The sequence below is a fragment of the Helianthus annuus genome, chromosome 12 (assembly GCF_002127325.2).
Source record: "Helianthus annuus cultivar XRQ/B chromosome 12, HanXRQr2.0-SUNRISE, whole genome shotgun sequence".
NCBI classification, from domain to species: domain Eukaryota; kingdom Viridiplantae; phylum Streptophyta; class Magnoliopsida; order Asterales; family Asteraceae; genus Helianthus; species Helianthus annuus.
This window is the reverse complement of record NC_035444.2, coordinates 2,784,750-2,806,252: the sequence shown is the minus strand read 5'-3', so window position 1 is coordinate 2,806,252 and position 21,503 is coordinate 2,784,750. Positions and strand designations below refer to the sequence as shown.

General features: G+C 35.1%; 3 protein-coding genes and 1 long non-coding RNA gene across 9 annotated transcripts; 2 read left to right on the top strand and 2 right to left on the bottom strand.

Annotated features, from left to right (window-relative positions):
• Window positions 1-3,594: 3,594 nt before the first annotated feature.
• LOC110893790 (dynein light chain 1, cytoplasmic) lies at window positions 3,595-5,037 on the top strand. Its single transcript, XM_022140920.2, has 2 exons — window positions 3,595-3,809; window positions 4,805-5,037. The coding sequence occupies exons 1-2, from the start codon at window positions 3,672-3,674 to the stop codon at window positions 4,946-4,948; spliced, it is 282 nt and encodes a 93-aa protein (XP_021996612.1). The 5' UTR covers window positions 3,595-3,671; the 3' UTR covers window positions 4,949-5,037.
• LOC110893789 (ATP-dependent DNA helicase Q-like 5) lies at window positions 3,648-13,711 on the bottom strand. 4 transcript variants are annotated; one of them, XM_035980720.1, is made up of 20 exons: window positions 12,377-13,711; window positions 12,252-12,305; window positions 12,059-12,171; window positions 11,758-11,970; window positions 11,602-11,680; window positions 11,390-11,443; window positions 11,205-11,279; window positions 11,059-11,112; window positions 10,930-10,974; window positions 10,471-10,565; window positions 9,865-9,994; window positions 9,676-9,774; window positions 9,514-9,569; window positions 8,997-9,099; window positions 8,780-8,908; window positions 8,490-8,659; window positions 8,155-8,179; window positions 7,939-8,054; window positions 7,089-7,199; window positions 3,648-3,792 (listed from the first exon to the last, which is right to left on the bottom strand). In XM_035980720.1, exons 1-19 carry the CDS (start codon window positions 13,643-13,645, stop codon window positions 7,112-7,114), a joined length of 2,967 nt encoding a protein of 988 aa, XP_035836613.1. In that variant the 5' UTR covers window positions 13,646-13,711; the 3' UTR covers window positions 3,648-3,792; window positions 7,089-7,111. The 4 variants fall into 4 exon arrangements, 3 of the variants coding, with proteins under 3 accessions (XP_035836613.1, XP_021996609.1, XP_021996610.1); XM_022140917.2 differs by lacking the exon at window positions 3,648-3,792 and adding an exon at window positions 5,875-6,036; XM_022140918.2 differs by lacking the exon at window positions 3,648-3,792 and adding an exon at window positions 6,082-6,389.
• On the top strand, window positions 13,596-14,431 carry LOC118484755. Its single transcript, XR_004874351.1, has 2 exons — window positions 13,596-13,662; window positions 14,197-14,431. It is a non-coding gene; the product is annotated as an uncharacterized LOC118484755 (long non-coding RNA).
• A 529-nt stretch (window positions 14,432-14,960) lies between these two features.
• On the bottom strand, window positions 14,961-20,048 carry LOC110893791. 3 transcript variants are annotated; one of them, XM_022140924.2, is made up of 5 exons: window positions 19,362-20,048; window positions 19,158-19,269; window positions 19,004-19,075; window positions 17,203-18,652; window positions 16,053-16,675 (listed from the first exon to the last, which is right to left on the bottom strand). In XM_022140924.2, the coding sequence occupies exons 4-5, from the start codon at window positions 18,647-18,649 to the stop codon at window positions 16,089-16,091; spliced, it is 2,034 nt and encodes a 677-aa protein (XP_021996616.1). In that variant the 5' UTR covers window positions 18,650-18,652; window positions 19,004-19,075; window positions 19,158-19,269; window positions 19,362-20,048; the 3' UTR covers window positions 16,053-16,088. The 3 variants fall into 3 exon arrangements, with proteins under 3 accessions (XP_035836612.1, XP_021996616.1, XP_021996615.1); XM_022140923.2 differs by having other exon boundaries at window positions 19,158-20,048; XM_035980719.1 differs by lacking the exon at window positions 19,362-20,048 and having other exon boundaries at window positions 14,961-16,675; window positions 19,004-19,169.
• Window positions 20,049-21,503: the final 1,455 nt, after the last annotated feature.

The following is a 21,503-nucleotide window of genomic DNA, read 5'->3' as shown; positions in this document are numbered from 1 at the left end:
CCACATTCCATCTCTCTCTCTAAACCCCCATGTCGTCAATTGATTGGCCAGTCAAACACCTTGAAGCGTTTTAAATAAAACGCCAGCAACAAATTTGTTCAAAGATAACGCCGGAAAACGCCGGCCGTAATGGGGGTGGGGGCGTTTCCGGGCGTTTTTTGCAATTTTTTTTAAAAATCACGCCCCACTAGGGTGGTCTTATAGTGTTTGGCAAATGGAAAAGGGCTTTTAAAAATGACTTTTTGACATGAATGAAAAGGAGTTTTTGAAAAGTCAGGAGATTGTGACTTCTTGTTTTAGCTTATAGCTTTTCAACCAACAAATTACCAATATACCCTTTATTTTTTAACACCCCTTAAAGGATGTATATGTGCCCTACAACAACAACAACAACAACAACGTTCATCATCTGGTTCCCTTCTATCGTACAGTCCTAGAGGAGGTGGTACTAGCGATGAAGTTCGCGAAGAAGTTCAGGCTACACGTCGTACAAATGATGATGATATGTATATGGCAGCGATCCGAGATATCATTGCGGGAGATATAATGACATTGCGGAGATGAACATGACATCTTTTCAATTGTATGGATGAATATGCTATGAGAACTATGATGGTATTATTGTGTTTTAACTTTTTGTAAAAGACATATTTTTTTATTTTGTAGGTTTCTTTTTATTAAATTAAACTTTTTATTAAGAGAAGAGAAACAAAAAAGCTAAGACAAACACTTTTTTAAAAAGCAACTTATTGACTTATGAAAGAATGTCCATTTTAGTCATTTTACATCAATAAGCTTAGCCAAACACTTTTTAAAAAAACAACTTATTGACTTATTGGCTTTTCCCACCCCAAAAGCTAATCCAAACACTTTTTTTAAAAACTCCTTTTCAAAAAGTCATTTTCTCAAAAGTCCTTTTTAACTCTAATAAGCTTAGCCAAACATGCCCTTAAAAGGGTTGTTTGGTAACATCTGTGTCAAGAAAATGCTAAGCCAGCAAGAGGTTTGATAGGGTAAACTACTCTTAATCACTAAGTGATAAGCCAGTAAGAGTCGCCGATGTGGCGGTAGTTGGTGATGGGTCGAGGAGATGGTGCGTGAGTGACTGAGTGGTCGGGTGAGGGTTATGAACACAGGTAAAGGGCCAAATGAGTAAAACTTTTACTCAACATCATTTTGAAACTTAATGGGTAAATGTTTATTATGTGTTTCAGAGTTGTCTTTTCCGATGAACCAAACACAATGCTAACTGATTCAGATATTAAGAGGCTACAAAACAGCCCTAAGCTAATGTGATATGTGATTTTCTATCACGTGTACAATTGCATATTATTACTATTCGGTTATGTTCGAACGGGTGGGGTTCGGCTACAAAGTCCAGTTTTCCTATAAAGTGTACAAAGTCATAAAATACCACAATTTCAGCTATAAAAACACACTCAAAACCCACAAATAACAGAGTGAAGATCACTAAAACACAATATCCAAACCCTAACAGTCCATAAAAACTTCAAACACACCATCGTAGAACTATAAATATAAAACACAACATGATATAATCAACATAAAACACATTAACGTTAGTCATTTAATAAGCAAAGTCTTATCATCCAAAACACAACATAAAACCCACATATATGGCATTTTATTAATCTTCACTTTGTTATTTGTGGGTTTTGAGTGTGTTTTATCACTTTTTACACTTTGTAGGAAAAATGGACTTTGTAGCTAACTCTCACCCATGTTCGAACTCGTGTATTACACAAGTTGAATACATAAAATGTTAAATAGTTAGTAATGAAAATTTAGTGATTATATATTACAATATTTGAGATAAGATACACTTAATAAAATAATAATAATAATATTAAAAATGAAAGGGTAAAATAAAAGAAACGGAGAAAAATCTAGTGATCAAATTACTCCGACATGTGACGTAAATAGTCATTAAGTATTAGATATAAAGGGTAAAGTTCTTGTACAAATAATCTTAACATGTTAAACATACAAATTGAAGGAAAACTCAAAAAGACAAGGTGGCATTTTTGTAATTATCAATAACTATCAAAGTTACTCTACAAATATACCTAAAAAAACCTAACCACTCCCCCCACCCCCAAAAAAAAACCTAAACCCCCCACCCCCCACCCCCAAAAACCTAAAAAAACCTAACCCCCCCCCCCCCCACCCAAGCTAAAATGCTAAAAACTAAACCCCCCAAAAAACCTAAAAAAATCTAAAAAAATAAAAAAACACACAAATTATTTTATTTTATTTTTTTTAACATTTTTTATTAAAAAATCGCTACTTTTAGTAGCAGCAAAAAAAAAAAAATTTTTTTTTTTTTTTTGCTAACGAAATGTAGCGATTTTTTAATAAAAAATGTTAGTTGGTGGTAATTACAAAAATGCCACCTTGTCTTTTTGGGTTTTCCTTCAATTTGTATGTTTAGTATGTTAAGATTATTTGTATTTGATCTTTTGCCTAGATATAAATTCGTGTACATGTTATTATAGAATGAAATTAATTGTTGGCGCGGTTAAAGATGGAAAACATTAAGACTGCAATTATTAATTTCAAGTCATGAAGTTACGCATGTGCTAGCCACCTATTTTCTTTGGGTTGTATCTTCTCTCTTTTGCACATGACGTGAATGCTTTTGGTCTGTATTGGGGGTGGGGGGGGGTGTAACATAGAAAGAAAGCGGACCATGTAAGAGAGAAAGAAAGCGAGCTATTAAAAGATTTGTGTGTAAAAGTGTATACATGAAACGTATTCGTGTGTCACACTATTATATGAGTGAAATTATTGTTGCATAATCATAAAGTTCCAACAAACTAAGGAAATGAATGTTATGATTTTCATAAATAATATAAAAAATTTGGTGACCTGATACAACCTGATAAAGAAAACTTTAGTGATCCAGGTGATTCAACCAGTGGCGGAGCTAGCCTAAAAATTCAAGGGTATCCCAATTTTTTTTAGGGGGTTAGAGGCATCATTTGTATAAAAAGATAAAAAATTTACACTAGGTAGAGGAAGTTGAAGGGTATTTTTACACTACGAAAAGAGAGTTGAGGGGTAGCCCGGGCTACCCCTCCTTGTACATTGGTTCCGCCACTGGATTCAACTATCCTTCAAGGAACACAATTTCACAATAACGTTTTGAAGTTTCATAATTTAAAAATAACAGGTCTAACGATAACATATACGCTTGTTGTAAACTTACCCAAAGAAAGGTTGTGTGGACTGTGGACACATGTTGTTATCACTTTACACGTTTCGTGTCGAACACTCTCATAAATAATCAAAAAAGAACAAAAAGGGTTTGTACTTTCTACAAAAAAGTGATAATCACAAGTCATGCAATGTCATCTTGATAACTAATAAGATGGGTTGATGTTAGACTCTTGTGGAAAACAACAAAATTACTACACCTATGCATTGGACCCTTTCTATGCAATACAACTAGAATTGTCAACTACAATACAATCAAGATGGGTTGATGTTTGCTACTAGACAATGAAGTTTATGGCCTCTAATATCTCATCTATATTCATAGTTTCATACCTTTCCTTCCATTATCAAAGTTCAACTTTACATTGAATTACTATAAATACAAGGAATCTTGATTTTTAAGGGTATAATCAAGAACTTGTTTGAAAGATAGAATGTTGGAGGGAAAAGCATATGTGAAAGATACTGATATGCAATTGAAGATGCAGGCTCATGCAATGGATTCTGCTTCTCAAGCTCTTGATCTTTATGATGTTGTAGATTGCACCTCCATTGCTGCACATATCAAGAAGGTGTCTTGTTTGCTTAAAGATTTTCTTTTTAGAACTTTTTTATGTTTTTTTTTTTTTTTTTTTTTTTTTGTGTTTAACTTTGTTGGTTAATTTGTGGGTTTTGTTTAGGGGTGCTAAACAGGTCGTGTTTGTGGGTCAGCGGGTTCAACCCGACCCGGACCTGAAAATGTTAGGATCGTGAACCTGAAAATTGTGTCATACATATGAACCCGATTTTTTTTTATTTTTTTAATTGTTTTCTGCAAATTAGTATATTAAATTTAAAATTTACAAAAAAAACACAAATGTATATAATACAATTACATTTTAATTATACAATCTTATGTGAATTTCTCTTTTAAGTAAATTGCCATTTTAGTCCCTGAGGTTTGGTCCAAATTGTCATTTTAGTCCCTGAGGTTTGGTCCAAATTGTCATTTTAGTCCAAATAGTTTTTTTTACTCGTTTGGGTCCCTGACTTTTCCATTTTCTTGCCATTTTGATCACATTGACTAACTCAGTCTAAAAATCTTGTTATAAGCAGGGTTATTTTTGGCATAACTGTTGTGTAGTGATAACCAGGGGTAGTTTACAACATAAATTATAAACCTCATAATAATTTAATGCCAAAAATACCCCTGATTATAACCTGGTTTTTAGACTAAGTTAGACAATGTGATCAAAATGGCAAGAAAAAGGAAAAGTCAGGGACCAAGAGGAGAAAAAAAAAACTATTTGGACTAAAATGGCAATTTGAACAAAAACTCAGGGACCAAAATGGCAATTTACTCTTCTCTTTTTGATTTATAATAATGGAATAAAATACACACCCAATATAACTTATGGCATATAACATATTGTAAAAAAAATATGATATAATATAAATGGGATCAAAAACGGTCAATCCGCCAACCCGACCGGGTTGACCCGAACCCATTTTGACTCAACCCAAACCCGCGAATTTAGTGTTAGGTTTGTGTCGTGATGGAAATTCACTCTATTTGCTGGATTTGCAGGAGTTTGATAGGGTTTATGGTGGTGGATGGCAATGTGTTGTGGGCTCAAATTTTAGTAGTTTTTTCACTCATTCAGAAGGGTCTTTTATATATTTTTCATTGGAGACACTCAATTTCCTAATCTTTAAAGGTGCTGCATATTGATTCTTTAATCATGAGCTATGGTTTTTTTGTACCTTTTTAAGATCTTGAATAGATTGTCCAAATCCATTAATAAAATTTTACTTATGTAATATGTTATATTGGCCAGATAGCAATATTTATCCATCAACTCTGTAATTTATGCATGGAAACTGAAATATGAATAGTGCCGGTAGCGAGCCGAGCCAGGATGGGCTCGATCTCGAACTTTAACTCGAGCTGAAAAGTAGAGCTCGAACTCAGTTCGTAAAAACTTCGAGCCCGATCAAGTCAGCTCGTTAATTTTTTTTACAAATACTGATAGCATAAAAAACAAAAATAAAAAAAAACTAACACACATTTAACAAATATGTATATATACACACACAAAATTAACAAACATTTATAAATATATATACACACACACATACATACGAGCCATCGACTCGAGCCACAGAGCCGAGCCATGATCCGAGCACCCATGGCTCGAGCTCGGCTTGAAAACAAAACGAGCTTTTTTCGAGAGAGTCCTTTTCGAGTTTTTGTCAAGCAAGTTTCAACTTTCAAACGAGCCCCAAGCTTTTTGAACACCTCTAAATATGAACCAAAAAGCTAGAATGATGACATTTCTTGCAACTACTTTTAGAGTTAGATTGTGACATACATAGTTTACAAAACAGAATACAAGTCACTATAACGCAATCGGGTCGGGTCGGGTCAGGTCAGGTTTTGCCATTTCAACATGCGAAAAACAGCACCTTTCAAGTTTCACCTACAATCTATCCACTGAACTTCTATTTATCTACTATAACTTAGACACTTAGTAACATCTTTTTTTTTTCCCCATTTTGTAAGCTACAAATCATAATTTAATATATATATATATATATATATATATATATATATATATATATATATATATATATATATTCTCTACACAAATCTGCCCATGCTTACAAGTTCCAAAAGTACTTCATCAATCAATCTGCTTAAAGAGTCTGCATCAGCCCTTTAATCAAACCGTCTCATTTTTTTAATGGCAAATTTCTTTTTAATCTCTGTCAAACAACCGGTTTAAGCCTTCCAAATATAGTCCAAACAATATGCATTAACTATATAAAAAAAGAAAGAAAGATATCATTACTAAAATGGTGAAATGAACCAACTACAATGACATTAGCCCATAACTAAGTAAATAATAAAATGTAGATGCAAATAATATTAACATGGCCAGTGGCAGATCTTGCCCGTTGAACGTGCCAGGGCCGAAAGACACGGGCACTAAAAAAAGCCCGGGCCAAACATAGTATATATAAAAAATTTCGATCGAAATGCGGAAAATTAGCACCACGGCCGAAAAACTTGCCCGGGCCGTGCCAGTGGCCTTCTAAGAACCGCCCCTGAACATGAACTTCCACGTCAACGCCTTATCATCCCACTCTCATCCACTACTCAAATCCACCACCTATATGGTGTAGTCATGACTCAAACCAACATCCTCATTTTTTTTTTAATTTATTTTATGTAAACTATATTTAACTAATTAAGGAAATGGGGTGCATGGTTGCCATGGTTTAATCCATGCTAACCATGGTGGTTCCCTAAGGAGGGTGGTGTAGCACATCATCCACCATCCTAGGTGGCAATCCATGACCCATCCCATGCCCCCCATACCCCTTAGCCTCATAGTTTTGTTTATGGGGACTTTGAGGCTATACATTTGGCAGCATGCATAAGAGATGGGATTTACGGGACTCATAGGAGCAACAATCTGAAGAAACTCTACTACTTGAATTCTAGCTACAAGAAAAGGACAACGATGTAGTGTGGTCATGTTTTAAAGCAAAAACAAAGGCAAAACATATGATCACAACATGCCATGATTTGAAAGCAGTTGGTACCTACCACCACCAACTATGCTGTAGTGTGGCCATGGACAGGACCGTATTTAAGTTTTAGACGCGCTACACAATTATCTATTCATACACTTATATTATTATATACCTTTTCCTTTTGATATTTTTTATTTATTTTCCACAAAAACGACTCTTAGTTTGTCACAAGCGGCCAATTATGATGGTTATGTCACAAAAATGTCTTGCTTGTACCAAACCAACCATTAATAGACTATTATGAAACCATGTTGCAAACACAAACCGCATACCTTGCCTGTCAAATGAAAACCAGTTAAACTGCCGATTTCCCTGCACAAGCCATCAGTTCTGCCTTTGCTGCTTCCATGATAACATCAATGTTTGTTTGTATATACCTACCCCTGCAATAATCCTCACTTAGTTAGTTAGTTAGTTAGTAGAGGTGGCAGTTTTGACCCATTCATTTATAAACTAACTGATTGATTCAGGTTATGTTAAATCTTTCACCAATCAAATCTATGTTGTCAAAAGCGCAAAAAGCGTGCGCCTAGGCGCTCGGGCGCAGCGAGGCGCACTATAGCGCCTGGTGGCAGCCTAGGCGCAAAAATGGTTTTTTTTTGAAAAAAACGCTGCTGAGGCGCAAAAAGGCGCGCGCCTAGGCGCAAAAACAAGTGCTGAGGCGCAGCGCATAAGCAGAAAACAAAACGCACGCACAAAAAAACCGAAACTGAGTGCGTGCAAAAACCTGCCTCACGCAGGCTCGGGTTTTCGGAGCTGCGTTCGTGTCCGCAGGACGTGCGGGCACGCACGAGTTCAACCAAATTCCAGCTCAGAAACTCATCTTTGCATATATAATAGTTTTTTAATTTTATATGTGGAATCTTATTTATTTTCAAAGCATAAAATATTTTTTATATTTTTTTTCTCTATGTGCGCTTTTCTTAAAAAAGCCCACGCCTTTTTTGCGCCTTGCGCCTAGGCTCCGGGCAAGGCTGATGCGCCTCGCCTGCGCCTTGCGTCTTTGACAACATAGAATCAAATAGCTAAAAAAAGTGGTCAAATGGGCTGAAAGTCGCCCAAAGTGTATTTTAATTCATAGAACCTCAGATGGTTTTGTTCAGAAAAGCATATTAAACTTACCAGAAATGGGTTTTATACCAAGTAGAAGAAGGAAAAGCTGGACTTGCTATACCATGCATTATCCTAGCAATTGCCCGGGGAGTAAACTTGGCGTGTGAGTTGCTCTGAAGAAACACCTATAACACGACCAAATATCACACATCAAAGTAGAAAAGTTCACTTTTTTGTATTTTAACAAGACAGACTATTTTGTAACATGTGATATGCATGCATTACCTTGATATCTGCCCTCAAAAACCGGCTGCAAAGGCATAAAATATGACGGGTCAGAATATGATACAATCATCCAAAATGCGTCACTATAATGTCCCGTTACTTTTCTCTTTGAAAACACTTAAGACCACCAATGAACATGCATACCCTAAAACTTTTTTTGGTAAAGAAACTAAAGCTATAACGCATGTGTAGGTCGTCTAAATACTTCCTTTTCATCAAAGCCACCCATATACTGAAACTAGTCCATATGATGATGCGTTATCAAAGGTATTTTTGTCTTTTCGACGTCATAGCATATTATACGTAAGTCAGCTAAAATATGTAATTTTCTTAACCTGGTTTGGACCATTTTATTTGGTATACTGTTGTCATTATCTGCGTTAAAGTATTCCAATATCTTCTTTTGCAAGCAAGGTGTGTGTTGGGAATCAGTACAGCCATTTGTTCTATCACACGTTTTCACCGCAAAAAGTGCAGCATTAAACATCGCATCTACTTTGTGCACCTGTGTCAATAAATAACTTGCAATATGTAAGTAACTAAAAAATTATTAAAAATATATATAACAAATATATGGTGGTATCATGGATTAGTGTATTTGTGAATATTTATATTAAATAAATACCTTGCAACTTTCAACATCCGATAACCATTTAGCCAGATCAGCAGCCAAAGAACATATATCCCTAGGGAAATTTACAAGCATGTAACAATAAGCTGGATCCTTCAATTCGTATGTAATTTCACCCTTCAACTAAATAAGAGATAAACAATAACTAAGAAAAGTCCATAAACAACTAACAAGAATATAAAGTAATATATATGCATATGCAGAATCAAACCTTCAGATTCTGCAAATGATTAGTTACAGTAGAAACTTGAAATCCAATGCTACTAGCCACAGTTGGTATTTCAAAAACATATTGTCCATCTTTTATTTCAGACCTGAAAACCATAATCCAGTTGTTATGTATTATAGATTGCGTGTTTCATAGCTGATATGGCAAATGGGTGGGTGGTGAGTAACACTGTAACAGGTCAAAATGGTATCAGGTAAAAACTTGTAACTTTACCCCAGGTAAAAATGAGGTGGATGGAAAATAGCGTTTCGAAAACAATTAATACATTTAACTAAATTACAACAAAATACCTTATTACAATAATAATATAATTTTTTTTTTTTGGGTAAAGATAATATAATATTTATATATTGCTATTTAGGAAACTTTTGACCCATTCGACCCATTTCCGCTTTAGCTATTTTTTTTTATTTTACTCGTTTGACCCGTTAGTCCACTGGAGATAAAACGAAACCCAAATCAATCCGTTCTCTAGTAGTGGCCATACTCGATCACTTACTTTTTCAAAATTGTTTCAATTACAGTATCCTTAGCAGCAAGTAATGCTGGGGAGGTCTGCACTCATCAACATTATTTACAATGAGAAAAATATCAGATCAAACTATAACTGAAGTCAAAGAAAAAAGAGAAAGTACAAGTTGGTAGTTAAGTAGGGACCCACCATGTGAAAATTTAACACACATGTTACACTTGTTTGGGGAAGTAAACGCAAGTACCGCTCTTCAGCTAACTCCAAACGAGTTAAGATAGTTAGAATAACCTGAAACAGTTAAATAAATTCCAATTTAACGGGTCATAACATAATAAAAGTATTATAACTTTAGTGCAATAACAACTTTTTTTAAAAGACCTCTTCTTTCATATCAAATTTCCTGGATGCAGATTCTTTGACTATTGTGCAAATCCTTCCTTGTGAATGTGAATCTCCACTGAAAACTTGAGAGAGAAACTTATTTACTGTGTATTGATCCTGCCCATCACTGAAAAAGACAATGTTTTGCTGACTTTTATTAAGACCGAAGCAAAATTTGGATTTTATTATTAGTTATCAACCAGTTACATTTTATTAAGACCGTAGCAACAAACGGCCTGTCAACTGGAAACAAGTAGCAACAGACAATGTTTTGCTGACTTTTCAAAATATGTTGCTGTGGCAACTTATTTGTCATTTCTAATGTGACATTTTTTAAATATAAAGTTACAAAAAATATCATTTTTTCAAACTTGTAAAAGATTTTAATTTTTAAATTCGGTGACGCACCCCCAGGCCCCAGACCCCGCTTATGTGGGACAGCGGGAGCCTCGTGCACCGGGTAAAATCATTAAATGTAATCGGTTGCTAAAATCAGTAACAAACTGTGAGTTGGCTTCTATTTTGCACCTTAATTAAGTTAGATTGCTAAAATAAAGAAGGGTAAAAATTAGCTCCCATTTCATGCAGTTTGGCCTTAGTTACCTGTACATAAGACTTCTAAGCTTAAAGTATGTAGTGTCATCAAAAAATAAATGGCAATAAGATACTCGCCCATCACGCCCAGCACGTCCAATTTCCTATAAATATAACATACTATACTATCAATTGAGTGATATAATAATCGCCACGGAAACCACCTGGTGGATAACAGATGTTGCAAGATTGGTGAGCCAAAAAGGGTTGAATAACGGGTCAAATAAGTTCAGGTTGAAGTGGGTCAGTTCTAGTGCAGCTCAAAACAGAGCTGGGCAGGTTTTGGAAGTTGTAAGCAATTAAACATTACAGATAGACTTTGGGTGACCCTACCCATTTGAGTTGTCTGCGTTTTTAGCTAAATTTAATTTTTGACCCATTTGAAATGAAAGACAACCCAAATCACCAATTCATAAATAAATGGGTCAAAGTTGCCACCTGTAGACTGTAGTGAATAATTGTACAAACCTGAACATACTCTTCCAAACTTTCAGGTAAACTGTAGTGAATTACCTGTAAAATATGCAAAAGAAAAAAGGAATCAGCATTTTTATGGGATTTTTTTTAAGATCTTGAATACTAAAGAGTTGTTCTTACAGCTCCAACGTCGCTTTTATTAAGCCCCATACCGAACGCAACAGTTGCAACAATCTTCAAAGAGAAAAGAAAGATGTTAAGAAAAGATACGGTATCTGTTTATAGTCCACTTCCTTTATACTAAAACGCTTATAATAACTGTATACCACTCGTATCTTGTTTGAACAGAACAACTCTTGTGTACGCCTTCGATCTTTAGCAGGGATCCCACTATGGTAACTCTAATGGCATTTTATTGTTTGCATCATATTGAAACAAAGCATAATGTCAGGCAAAAACACAATATGGTTGTCAATCATGTGATAAATTCTAGGGCATATGAAATGCTAACCTTTGCTCGGATATTACTATCACAAAGAAACTTGCTGATCATATCTGTTTCCGACTGCAATTAAAATTGGCTTGCTAAAATGAGTAAGTATAAGTTTGTTTTTGTATTGCATCTGAACTTCACATTGGTTACTAAAATCAGGAAAAAAATTGTAAAGTTTGTTTCTATTCTATACAGTTGCAAAGGGTAAAAGGTCTCACACTCAAGCATACCTGATACTTGCAGTAAATTATAATGCTTTTAACCTCTGTGTAAGGCGAAGCTTTGAGCAATGCCATCAAATCCTTCATTCTGAATTCATTAACAAACTAGAATGAAAAAAAAAAAAAACAAAGGCAGTTACAAAAAGTAAGCAAAACTTCACTTGCCTATTTCCACTCAATGATAGAGATAACTGCAAATTATCCCTAACTTGTGCTACTTGAACGAGGTTAGTAGGAGGAATCTCAAGAGAACGCATCACATCATGCATAGTCTTGGTTGTTGCAGTTGCTGTCATTGCAAGAATGCAACCTACTCCAAGACTAGAACGAAGCAAGGATGCCCGAAGTCTCATATATGAAGGGCGAAAATTATGAGACCTGTCAATTAATGTAAACTAATGGTGATACAATAAACAGAATCTTAATTGTTTGACAAAATTCACAAATCATAACTATGTCAACTCACCATTCAGAAATACAGTGAGCTTCATCAATCACAACAAGCGACATGAGTGAATTTGCAGAAAATATGGATGTAAATTCTGTATTTAGTAATCTCTCTGGAGAAACAAAAAGGACCTGAAACACCATGCTCTGTACTATTACAGACAATAACAAAACATATGATATATACGATTTCAACATCTAAGGAATCTCACCTTCAAGGCTCCTTCTTGAGCCCGCCTAAGTGTTTCAGAACTCTCTTCTAGTGTCTGAAACAACAGCAAGCATCACACATTTTGATAGAGCACAAAGTACAAACATACATATAGATCAATAATACCTGACTGCTACATAACAAACCTCCTGGAATCACAGGTGGCAGCTGTCTAAGTTGATCATACATAAGCGCCACGAGCGGACTTATGACAAGTGACATTCCCTCCAAAATCATAGCAGGCAACTGATAGCAAAGCGATTTCCCAGCTCCCGTAGGCAAAATCACCATACTTGATTTCCTGGAAAGTATTAACTTGATTGCTTCCAGTTGCCCATCTCTAAAAGAATCGTATCCGTAAACTAGCTTCAATAACTTAACCAAATTATCATCAGACGGATCCTGCCGAACATCAAACACCGCCTTTTCAATAACCTCCGAATCAAGCCTTGTTTCGGTTCTCTCGTTTTCCTCCATAGGCAAACCTTCATCACAAAACCTATCTTCATCTTCTTCACCTTCACCAACACTTTTCAATTTTCTTTTGCTCCTCTTATACGACTTCCGATTCCCAATATAAGCATTCGGATTCCTTTTCCTAACTTTGTTTGCGAACTTTTTGCGACCGCCATGACCATTGATGTTCAATCTCACAAAGTTACCTTCATTTACTGGTTTAGGTTTGCTCACCTGCTCAGTAACATAAACACAACTTCCAATTAGGTTCGGGTGTTTCTTCTTCGCAACTTTCCCCAAATCTCTACAACTTAGGGTTTCATTTACACTTGCACTATCAGAAGAATCAGGCATATTCTGTTGTTCCAAATTAGAATCAATCAAATTTGGATGCTTCTGAGTAACTCTTTCCAAATAATTGACATTAACATGATCATCAATATCCTTTTCAGTCGGTTTGAAGTTCAAGGAAGACATACGGAGCTTAGAAAAGGACGAGAATCTGGATAAGCATGAACCACCAGCCGGAAGAATCTCAGTAGGATAAAAAGAGTCAAACGAACTACAACCGGAGGTGCGGCGGATCTGAAACGGTAGGTTAACATCAGAACTACTTGTAGTAGTAGTGGCATCAAACGAATCACAACCGGAGATTTGAGAAGGTAGAGTAGCATCAGTGGTTTCACATGGGACAGATCGGTCGATTTGAGGTTCAGGCGGTGGTTTAGGTCTCTTGGTGGACGGCTTAATCTTCAGAATCGGCCTGGAAGAACTAGGTTTGGCATTCGATTTAGGGTTTTTTCGTAGCTTATTTGAAAATAGAAGAGTACGAGCCGCCGCCGCCGACGCCGACGCCGGCGGTTGCGGAGGCCATGGCTGTGGTGGTGACGGTTGACGAGGAGGCGTGGAGGAGATGTGAGATCCATCGGAGTTGTCCATCTGCACATATCAAGAAGGTGTCTTTTTTGCTTAAAGATTTTCTTTTTAGAATTTATTTGTTTTTTTGTGTTTTGTGTTTAACTTTGTTGGTTAATTTGTGGGTTATGTTTAGGGCTGCTAAACAGGTCGTGTTCATGGGTCGGCGCGTTCAACCCGACCTGGACGTGAATATGAAAATTGTGTCATACATATGAACCCGAATATGATATGTTCAACCCGAATTCTTTTATTTTTTTTAATTGTTTTCTGCAGATTAATATATTAAAATTAAAATTTACTAAAAAAACACAAATGTATATAATACAAATACATTTTAATTATACAATCTTATGTCAATATTTCTTTTTAATTTATAATAATGGAATAAAATACACACCCGATATAACTTATGGCATATAACATATTGTAAAAAAATATGATATAATATAAATGGGTTCAAAAACGGTCAACCCCCAACCCGACCGGGTTGACCCGAACCCGTTTTAACTCAACCCAAACCCGCGAATTTAGTGTTAGGTTTGTGTCGTGATGGAAATTCACTCTATTTGCAGGATTTTGATAGGGTTTATGGTGGTGGATGGCAATGTGTTGTGGGCTCAAATTTTAGTAGCTTTTTCACTCATTCAGAAGGGTCTTTTATATATTTCTCATTGGAGACACTCAATTTCCTAATCTTTAAAGGTGCTGCATATTGATTTTTTAATCATGAACTATGGTTTTTTTGTACCTTTTCAAGATCTTGAATAGATTGTCCAAATCCATTAATAAAATTTTACTTTTGTAATCTGTTATATATTGGCCAGAAAGCAATATTTATGCATCATCTTTTTGTAATCTATATGCATGGAAACTGAAATATGAATAGTGCCGGTAGCGAGCCGAGCCAGGATGGGCTCGATCTCAAATGTAAACTCGAGCTGAAAAGTAGAGCTCGAACTCGGTTCATAAAAACTTTGAGCCCGATCGAGTCAGCTCGTTAATTTTTTTTTTTTACAAATATTGATAGCATAAAAAAAAACTAACATACATTTAATAAATATGTATATACACACATTATATAAAAAAAAACCAACACACATTTAATAAATATGTATATATACACACACACAAAATTAACACACATTTATAAATATATATACACACAGACATACAAGCCATCGAGTCGAGCCACAGAGCCGAGCCATGATCCGAGCACCCATGGCTCGAGCTCGGCTCGAAAACGAAACGAGCTTTTTACAAGAGAGCCCTTTTCGAGTTTTTGTCAAGCAAGTTTCAACTTTCAAACGAGCCCGAGCTTTTTGAACACCTCTAAATATGAACCAAAGCTAGAATGATGACATTTCTTGCAACTACTTTTAGAGTTAGATTGTGATATACAGAGTTTACAAAACAGAATACAAGTCACTATAACGCAATCGGGTCGGGTCGGGTCAGGTTTTGCCATTTCAACATGCAAAAAAACACCTTTCAAGTTTCACCTACAATCTATCCACTAAACTTCTATTTATCTACTATAACTTAGACACTTAGTAACCATCTTTTTTTTTCCATTTTGTAAGCTCCAAATCATAATTTAATATATATATATATATATATATATATATAGGGTAGAGTTCCAGCGTGAACAACCTCCCAAGAGTGAACTGCGTGAACAGATATTGACCCTTGATTTCCTTTTTAGTTGTTAAGGGTAGGATTGTAATTACATAAAAAATTAGATTTAAATCATTATTTTAATAATTGAATTAAGTTACATCTTTCCTAATTTGAATTCATTATCCACATTATGTTTATTTATTAATAAGATAATTATCAAAACAAACAACAAATCATCAGATTTCAATTTTAATTTTTATTTCAGATTTCATCATCAGAATTCAAATTTTGATTTTTTAAGATCCATGTAACCTTCATATTTCAACGGTATACACATGTGTACTTAGATATAAATAGAACAGTACACATGTGTACTAAGCATCGTACATATGTGCACAGTAATTCACAGGTGTACATCAACATTCAATACAAAAAAAATTCTGAGATATCACAAAAACAGACGATATACACATGTGTACATCGCATTAAAAAGAGGGCAAAATCAGAATACACATGTGTACATCGCATTTTAACAAATAATTATTTTAGTAATCGAATTAAGTTACATCTTTCCTAATCCTTGATTTGATTTGTGAGAGATTTATGCAATCAATTTAAGAAGATAATTGATTACTTGATTTGTGAGAGATTTATGCAATCAATTTAAGATTAAAATTACACATATACCCTTTTTGTATTTAATTAAATGAAAAAAATAACAAATAATTACCATCATGTCACTCACTTTAATCTCAAGATCATAAAAATCAAGGATCAGTTCACGCAGTTCACTCTTGGGATTTTGTTCACGTTTGAACCTAATCCTATATATATATATATATATTCTTTACACAAATCTGCCCATGCTTACAAGTTCCAAAAGTACTTCATCAATCAATCTGCTTAAAACTATCTTCTCCAAATCCAAAACAGTTTCTTCAACTTCATTTACAGTACAACCATCTTTCCAACCGGTAGTACCCCACGCTCCACCGATCGTTAACAAATTCAAATCTCGTTCCAACAATCCGAAAACCGTATCTTCGCAGGAACTCTCGTTAGAAACCTCGCTGTAATTTCTTAAACTTTCGAACTTTTCCGCTATCTGTTTAATCATGTGATCCTCAGAAACACAAAGCCGCGGTGGTAAAATGGATATTTGAATCCATGGATTTTGTCTTCCGTTTTCGTGTGTTAAAAACTCGTGTACGCAGTCTTGAAAAAGCTCGAAGTTTGCTGGTTCGGATTCTTGAAAAACGTTTATAGTTTTCAAGATTCTTGCTTTCTGTTTATCGATATCAGAAGCTGCAGCGCTACTGTGTTCTTGATTGTTTCTAGTTTCGGGTTGATCCGTACTCGTGATAACATCTCTAACTTGATATGAATCGTTTCGAAAAGATTTATTGGGAGATTGATGTCTCACATTTGCAGTTTCTGTACAGGAAAGAGTTTAAATCGTGTAAATAACTTATGAATCGAACGACTCGAGATCGGCTCGAGAAAAAGCTCTAAACGAGCCGAGCCTTAGCGAGCCCGAGCCAAGCTTGAGCCTAAAATAAAGCTCGTTTATTTATCGAGCCCGAGCTCGAGCCTGACATGTGAAGCTCGTCAGGCTCATCAAGCCTCAATGTAATATTAGTTTTTATAAATATTTAATAACATTTACCCCTTACTTAAAGTTGTCTAGTAAACGAGCTTAGCCGAGCTTATTTAAACTTGTTTACGAGCCCGAACCTAAAAATAAGCTTATTTATTAAACGAGCCCGAGCTTCACTTATCGAGCTCGCGAACCTAAACGAGTCTATTATTCGTATCATTTTTTATTTAATATATTAATTAACAGATAATAAACGAGTTGAGCCCGAGAAACTACCAAGCCGAGCTCAAGCTCGAGATCGAACCTGGTCGAGCTCGGGCTCGGCTCCGCTCGTTTGCACCCCTAGTTTATGAGTGTGATTTACCTCTGATTGCAACTTCAGAATCCTGAGTTTCTTCCTGATTAGTCAATGACTCATTGACCTGCTTTTCAGTCTTGATGTTCTTCATTTGATTCTTTAACTTGTTGGATGATAAAACCGAAGACGATTTCGCATTCTGGTGAACACTTCTTTGTGGATTCACTTGCTTCGAAGCGTTTTTCGATATTAAATTTGTCGATTTCGCCTTCTCTGTTGTTTTTCTCTTAACCGGTGGTGTCATCTTTCGAATCTGGTCAATTTTCTTCTCAATTTCCTGCTTTCTTTGCGGTTTTGGGACAACATGAACCGAAGCTTTCGGCTTATTAGAAGGCGATTTCGATTTTCCTTTATTCTCGACACTTTTATCTTCGGTTTTCGCCTTTTCTTGATTCAGCTTTCGGATCGGATTATTGTAAACTTTAACGTTGTGATTATCCGGACCTAAACGTTGCGGTCTCATCAAAACAATCGGTGGCACATCGTTTATCAATCGTTTGCTACTTTGTTTGATTTCTTGCTTATTGCTTCTCAATAGTCCTTTTGTTTGCATCATTATAATGATTTCATCTAATGACATATGTTCTCGGTCCGATTTTTGTACGAAAAACTCCGGCTTCTTCACATTCGGCAAGTCAACGTCGAAAACGGGCCTCATTTTGCTAGTAACATCCGACTCTTTTAGGGACGGTTTTGAGGGAAACTCTTCTAAACCCATGAGTTTCGCGATCAAGTTTGACCCCTTTGACTTTTCCTCGGTAGCCCGTGATGAAATAGAGTCCGAAGAAGTGAATTCGTGAGTCGAATACATCATTGACGATGATCGGCTTGAGCTCGTTGAAGCGATATCGGGAGATAATCGATAAGACTTGTTTGGTGGCAAAAGATTTTGTTTCGAAAGCCCGTCTTTAATCACTTCTCTAAGCTCCATGAAGCAATCTCGTGATGACCCGTTTGCTGATTTTCGTTCTTTTTGATAACCCGAATCATAAGATCGAAAACTCTCAAACCGATCCGAACCAACTCTACCAAAACTTTCGTCACTTTGTGTTTCTCGTTTCTTCTTCGAACTTGGCATACATGAAGCTTCTTGCAATTTGCCAAGCATCAAGAGCGATTCTTGAAGATCAAGCGCGCCTTTTAGCAAATCGTTCGCGATATCTTTCGGTTGACTTTTAAAACTTCTAAAACTAACCCCATTTGACCATGAATCAATAGCTTGATTTAGCTTCTGAGCTCCATTTTTCACCTCAACAAGAGACATTTTTTCTTTTTCTTTTGAACTCTTTGATTGTGAACTCTTTGATAGTGATTCTTTTTCGGGTTTTCGAGACTTCATTTTCGAAGAACCGGTTTTCGATATTCTTATTGTTTTCCCTTCAATGACACCTCTTGGATCTTCACAGGTGACAAATGATCTGTACACAACTGATCTCAGGCTTTCTTGAGGCATATTCTGTTTATATTAGAAGATAATTGGACTGATAAAGTCAGAAACTTTATATAAAATTATTAAAAAAAATTATGAAAAATCCCATTTGGGTTACATTTGTTTCTTAGTCTATCAACAAATTTAAATCCAAAACAAGACAAATTCAAAGAATTTGTTTTGAATTTGTCCGGCTTAATGCAAACAAGACAAAAGCAAAATTAAAGATTCATCAATCACCATCATTAAAAAAAAAAAAAACAAGAATGTAATCTATACATACAATGATAGATCTAAACAAGAATCCAAAAAGAAAACTAGAAACAAATCAAGTTAAATAAGCAAATAAGCCAAGAATAATCCAATAAGAATGAGTACCTTTTTAAGTGTTTATTTTGCTACCAGAAGGAGTAATCACCATTGACCAAAGTCAATTCTCTCTCAAATGTGCTAAAAACAAATACCCAGATGGAAAAAAGTGAAATTGAGGTACAAAATTACAAAAAAAAAAAAAAAAAAAAAAAAAAACTACCATTAATGAACACTAGATTAAGTTTCTTGATAGTTTGGTGATGAGAAAGCAAAAGGGTAAGTGAATCTTGACTTTTTGTAGTGAACCCACCTCTAAAAACATCTGCTTGCCCCTATTTCCACCATGAAAACAAAAATAAAAACTTAAAAAAAAAAAAAAACAGTGTAAAAAAGTTTCAAGATTATTGATTTGTAGTGAACCCACCTCTAAAAACATATGATTTTCCCAACTTCTATCATGAAAACAAAAACCCAAAAAAAGAAAGTGTAAAAAGTCAAGATTTTGCTTCAAGATTGAAGAACACTAAAAGGATCAAGAAAGTAAGAAAGAGTGTAAAAATTCAAGATTTTGCTTCAAGATTAATGATTTGTAGTGAACCCACCTCTAAAAACATTTGATTTTCCTACTTCCACCATGAAAACAAAAATAAAAACAATAAAATATTGTAAAAAGTCAAGATTTTGCTTCAAGATTGAAGAACACTAAAAGGATCAAGAAAATAAGAAACAGAGTGAAATATCAAGATTTTGCTTCAAGATTAATGATTTGTAGTGAACCCACCTCTAAAAACATGAAAAAAGAAAATTAAAAAACAAAAACGGTGTAAAAAATCAAGATTTTGTTTCAGGATTGAAGAACACTACATAGGTCAAGAAAGTAAGAAACAGAGTAAAAAAAAAAAAAACAAGATTTTGTTTCAAGGATCAAGAATTTAATTGAAATAAAGAGTTCAAGAATAAAACTTTATGAATTATGGTGAATGTAAGAGCAAGTTTGCAGGGGAAGCAACTAATTTGATGAGATATTAATGGCGAATTCAAGAGAAGGGGGCGAAATATGGTTGTATGGTGAAGTAATATAATATGAGTAAAATATGGTTGTATGGTGAACAATAATTGTTTTTTAAGGAAATCTGTGATTTATGAGTATCCCAAGAAATTATACTTCCTTGAAAAGAGAGATAATTATTCACATAATCATGTTTTCATGTGCTAAAATGATTACCCATGAGCATGTTGAAAATCTAAAGATTGTGACTTTTGGTATAATTTTATTTACTGATGTATTATTGATAAAAATATACACACAATATCTCAGTGTGTATGTGTGTATAAGGAAAGTGTAAAATATAATATTCTTTAACGTATTATACGTATGAGATGAAATTATAACATGTGTAATTAGTTTTATAACATGCGTGATTAGCATGGTCGGCCCTGTCGGTGGGGGGTAAGAACTACCGGTCAGGGCCTGATATTTAGAAGAGCACGTTATTTTATGAAAGAAACCCGATACGTATATGTTAAATATTTTTTTAATAGGGTATACCCGTACAAACACCAACATAGGCCTACTTACAAAATTATTCTTATGGTTTAGATTAGTTATTAGTACATTGGCATTAGGTTTAGACTTTTAGTGAGCTCAATACCTAATTTCGTTAAGGCCTAAGGGCACGTTTTTTCGAGCTCAAACATAGTACACGAATTCTCAGGGCCGGCACTAGTGATTAGGTTTTTACCGCATGCGTGATTTCTGATTTTCTTCATGCGTGATTAGGATTTTAAGTTTTATAACGTACGTAATTTTATCTCGTACGTTAAGGAATTGTACGTTAATTCACCCCTATATATAAAATATAAATTCATACTTTTCTATTACAAACAATAAGAACACGGTTTAGAATAGAATAATATTTTGATAAACCAAGCTATGGATATAAGAACACATTGTATGAAAAGTTACAGGATCCTATTAATACTCTACGATCTAACATGATCAGGTAAATCATAACTTGCACTAAAAATTATTAATAATATATAAAAGGTTTCCTAAATATATATCAGAAAGTAAAAGGTTTCGAATATATATCAGAAAGTAAAAGGTTTCGAAAATCTTACTTCTTATGCTATTATTACTTAAAACACTTTTTTTCCTAAATATATATCAGAAAGTAAAAGGTTTTGAATTTTTTTTTTTTAACGGCCAACGAATCCTCCAAATGGGCTACTGGCGAAATTCACCACATCGGGATACACTCGCCTTCCGAACCGGGGAAAACCCTCACCTAGGGCCGAAACCCGTGAACACTCGCCCGAAGGCACGACAGTGCGGTGAGGTAAAACCCGCTCAGTTCAAGGATCGAACTAGCGATCGCCGCCTACTCGCCTAGTCTCCCATCATCACCAGGTGCCGCAGAAACTAAATGCTAGGGGTAGGAATTGAACTTGAGTCACTTGGAACACAATGTCTCTCCCTTACCACTCCACCACTAGCTCATTGGCTTCGAATTTATATAAAAAAAATTACCTACAGTTTTTATAAAAGTTAATAGTATCACAAGTG

What these genes read in the sequence shown, in the direction of transcription:
- LOC110893789 (XM_035980720.1), bottom strand. Translation starts at nt 13,645, where the DNA reads ATGGACAACTCCGATGGATCTCACATCTCCTCCACGCCTCCTCGTCAA. An exon ending in TAATTTACTGCAAGTATCAG is followed by an intron (nt 11,444 to 11,601) that starts GTATGCTTGAGT and finishes TTTTAATTGCAG; the next exon opens with TCGGAAACAGATATGATCAG. An exon ending in CTTAGAAGTCTTATGTACAG is followed by an intron (nt 9,995 to 10,470) that starts GTAACTAAGGCC and finishes TGTCTTTTTCAG; the next exon opens with TGATGGGCAGGATCAATACA.
- LOC110893790 (XM_022140920.2), top strand. Translation starts at nt 3,672, where the DNA reads ATGTTGGAGGGAAAAGCATATGTGAAAGATACTGATATGCAATTGAAG. An exon ending in TTGCTGCACATATCAAGAAG is followed by an intron (nt 3,810 to 4,804) that starts GTGTCTTGTTTG and finishes CTGGATTTGCAG; the next exon opens with GAGTTTGATAGGGTTTATGG.
- LOC110893791 (XM_022140923.2), bottom strand. Translation starts at nt 18,649, where the DNA reads ATGCCTCAAGAAAGCCTGAGATCAGTTGTGTACAGATCATTTGTCACC. An exon ending in TTCTGAAGTTGCAATCAGAG is followed by an intron (nt 16,676 to 17,202) that starts GTAAATCACACT and finishes TTTCCTGTACAG; the next exon opens with AAACTGCAAATGTGAGACAT.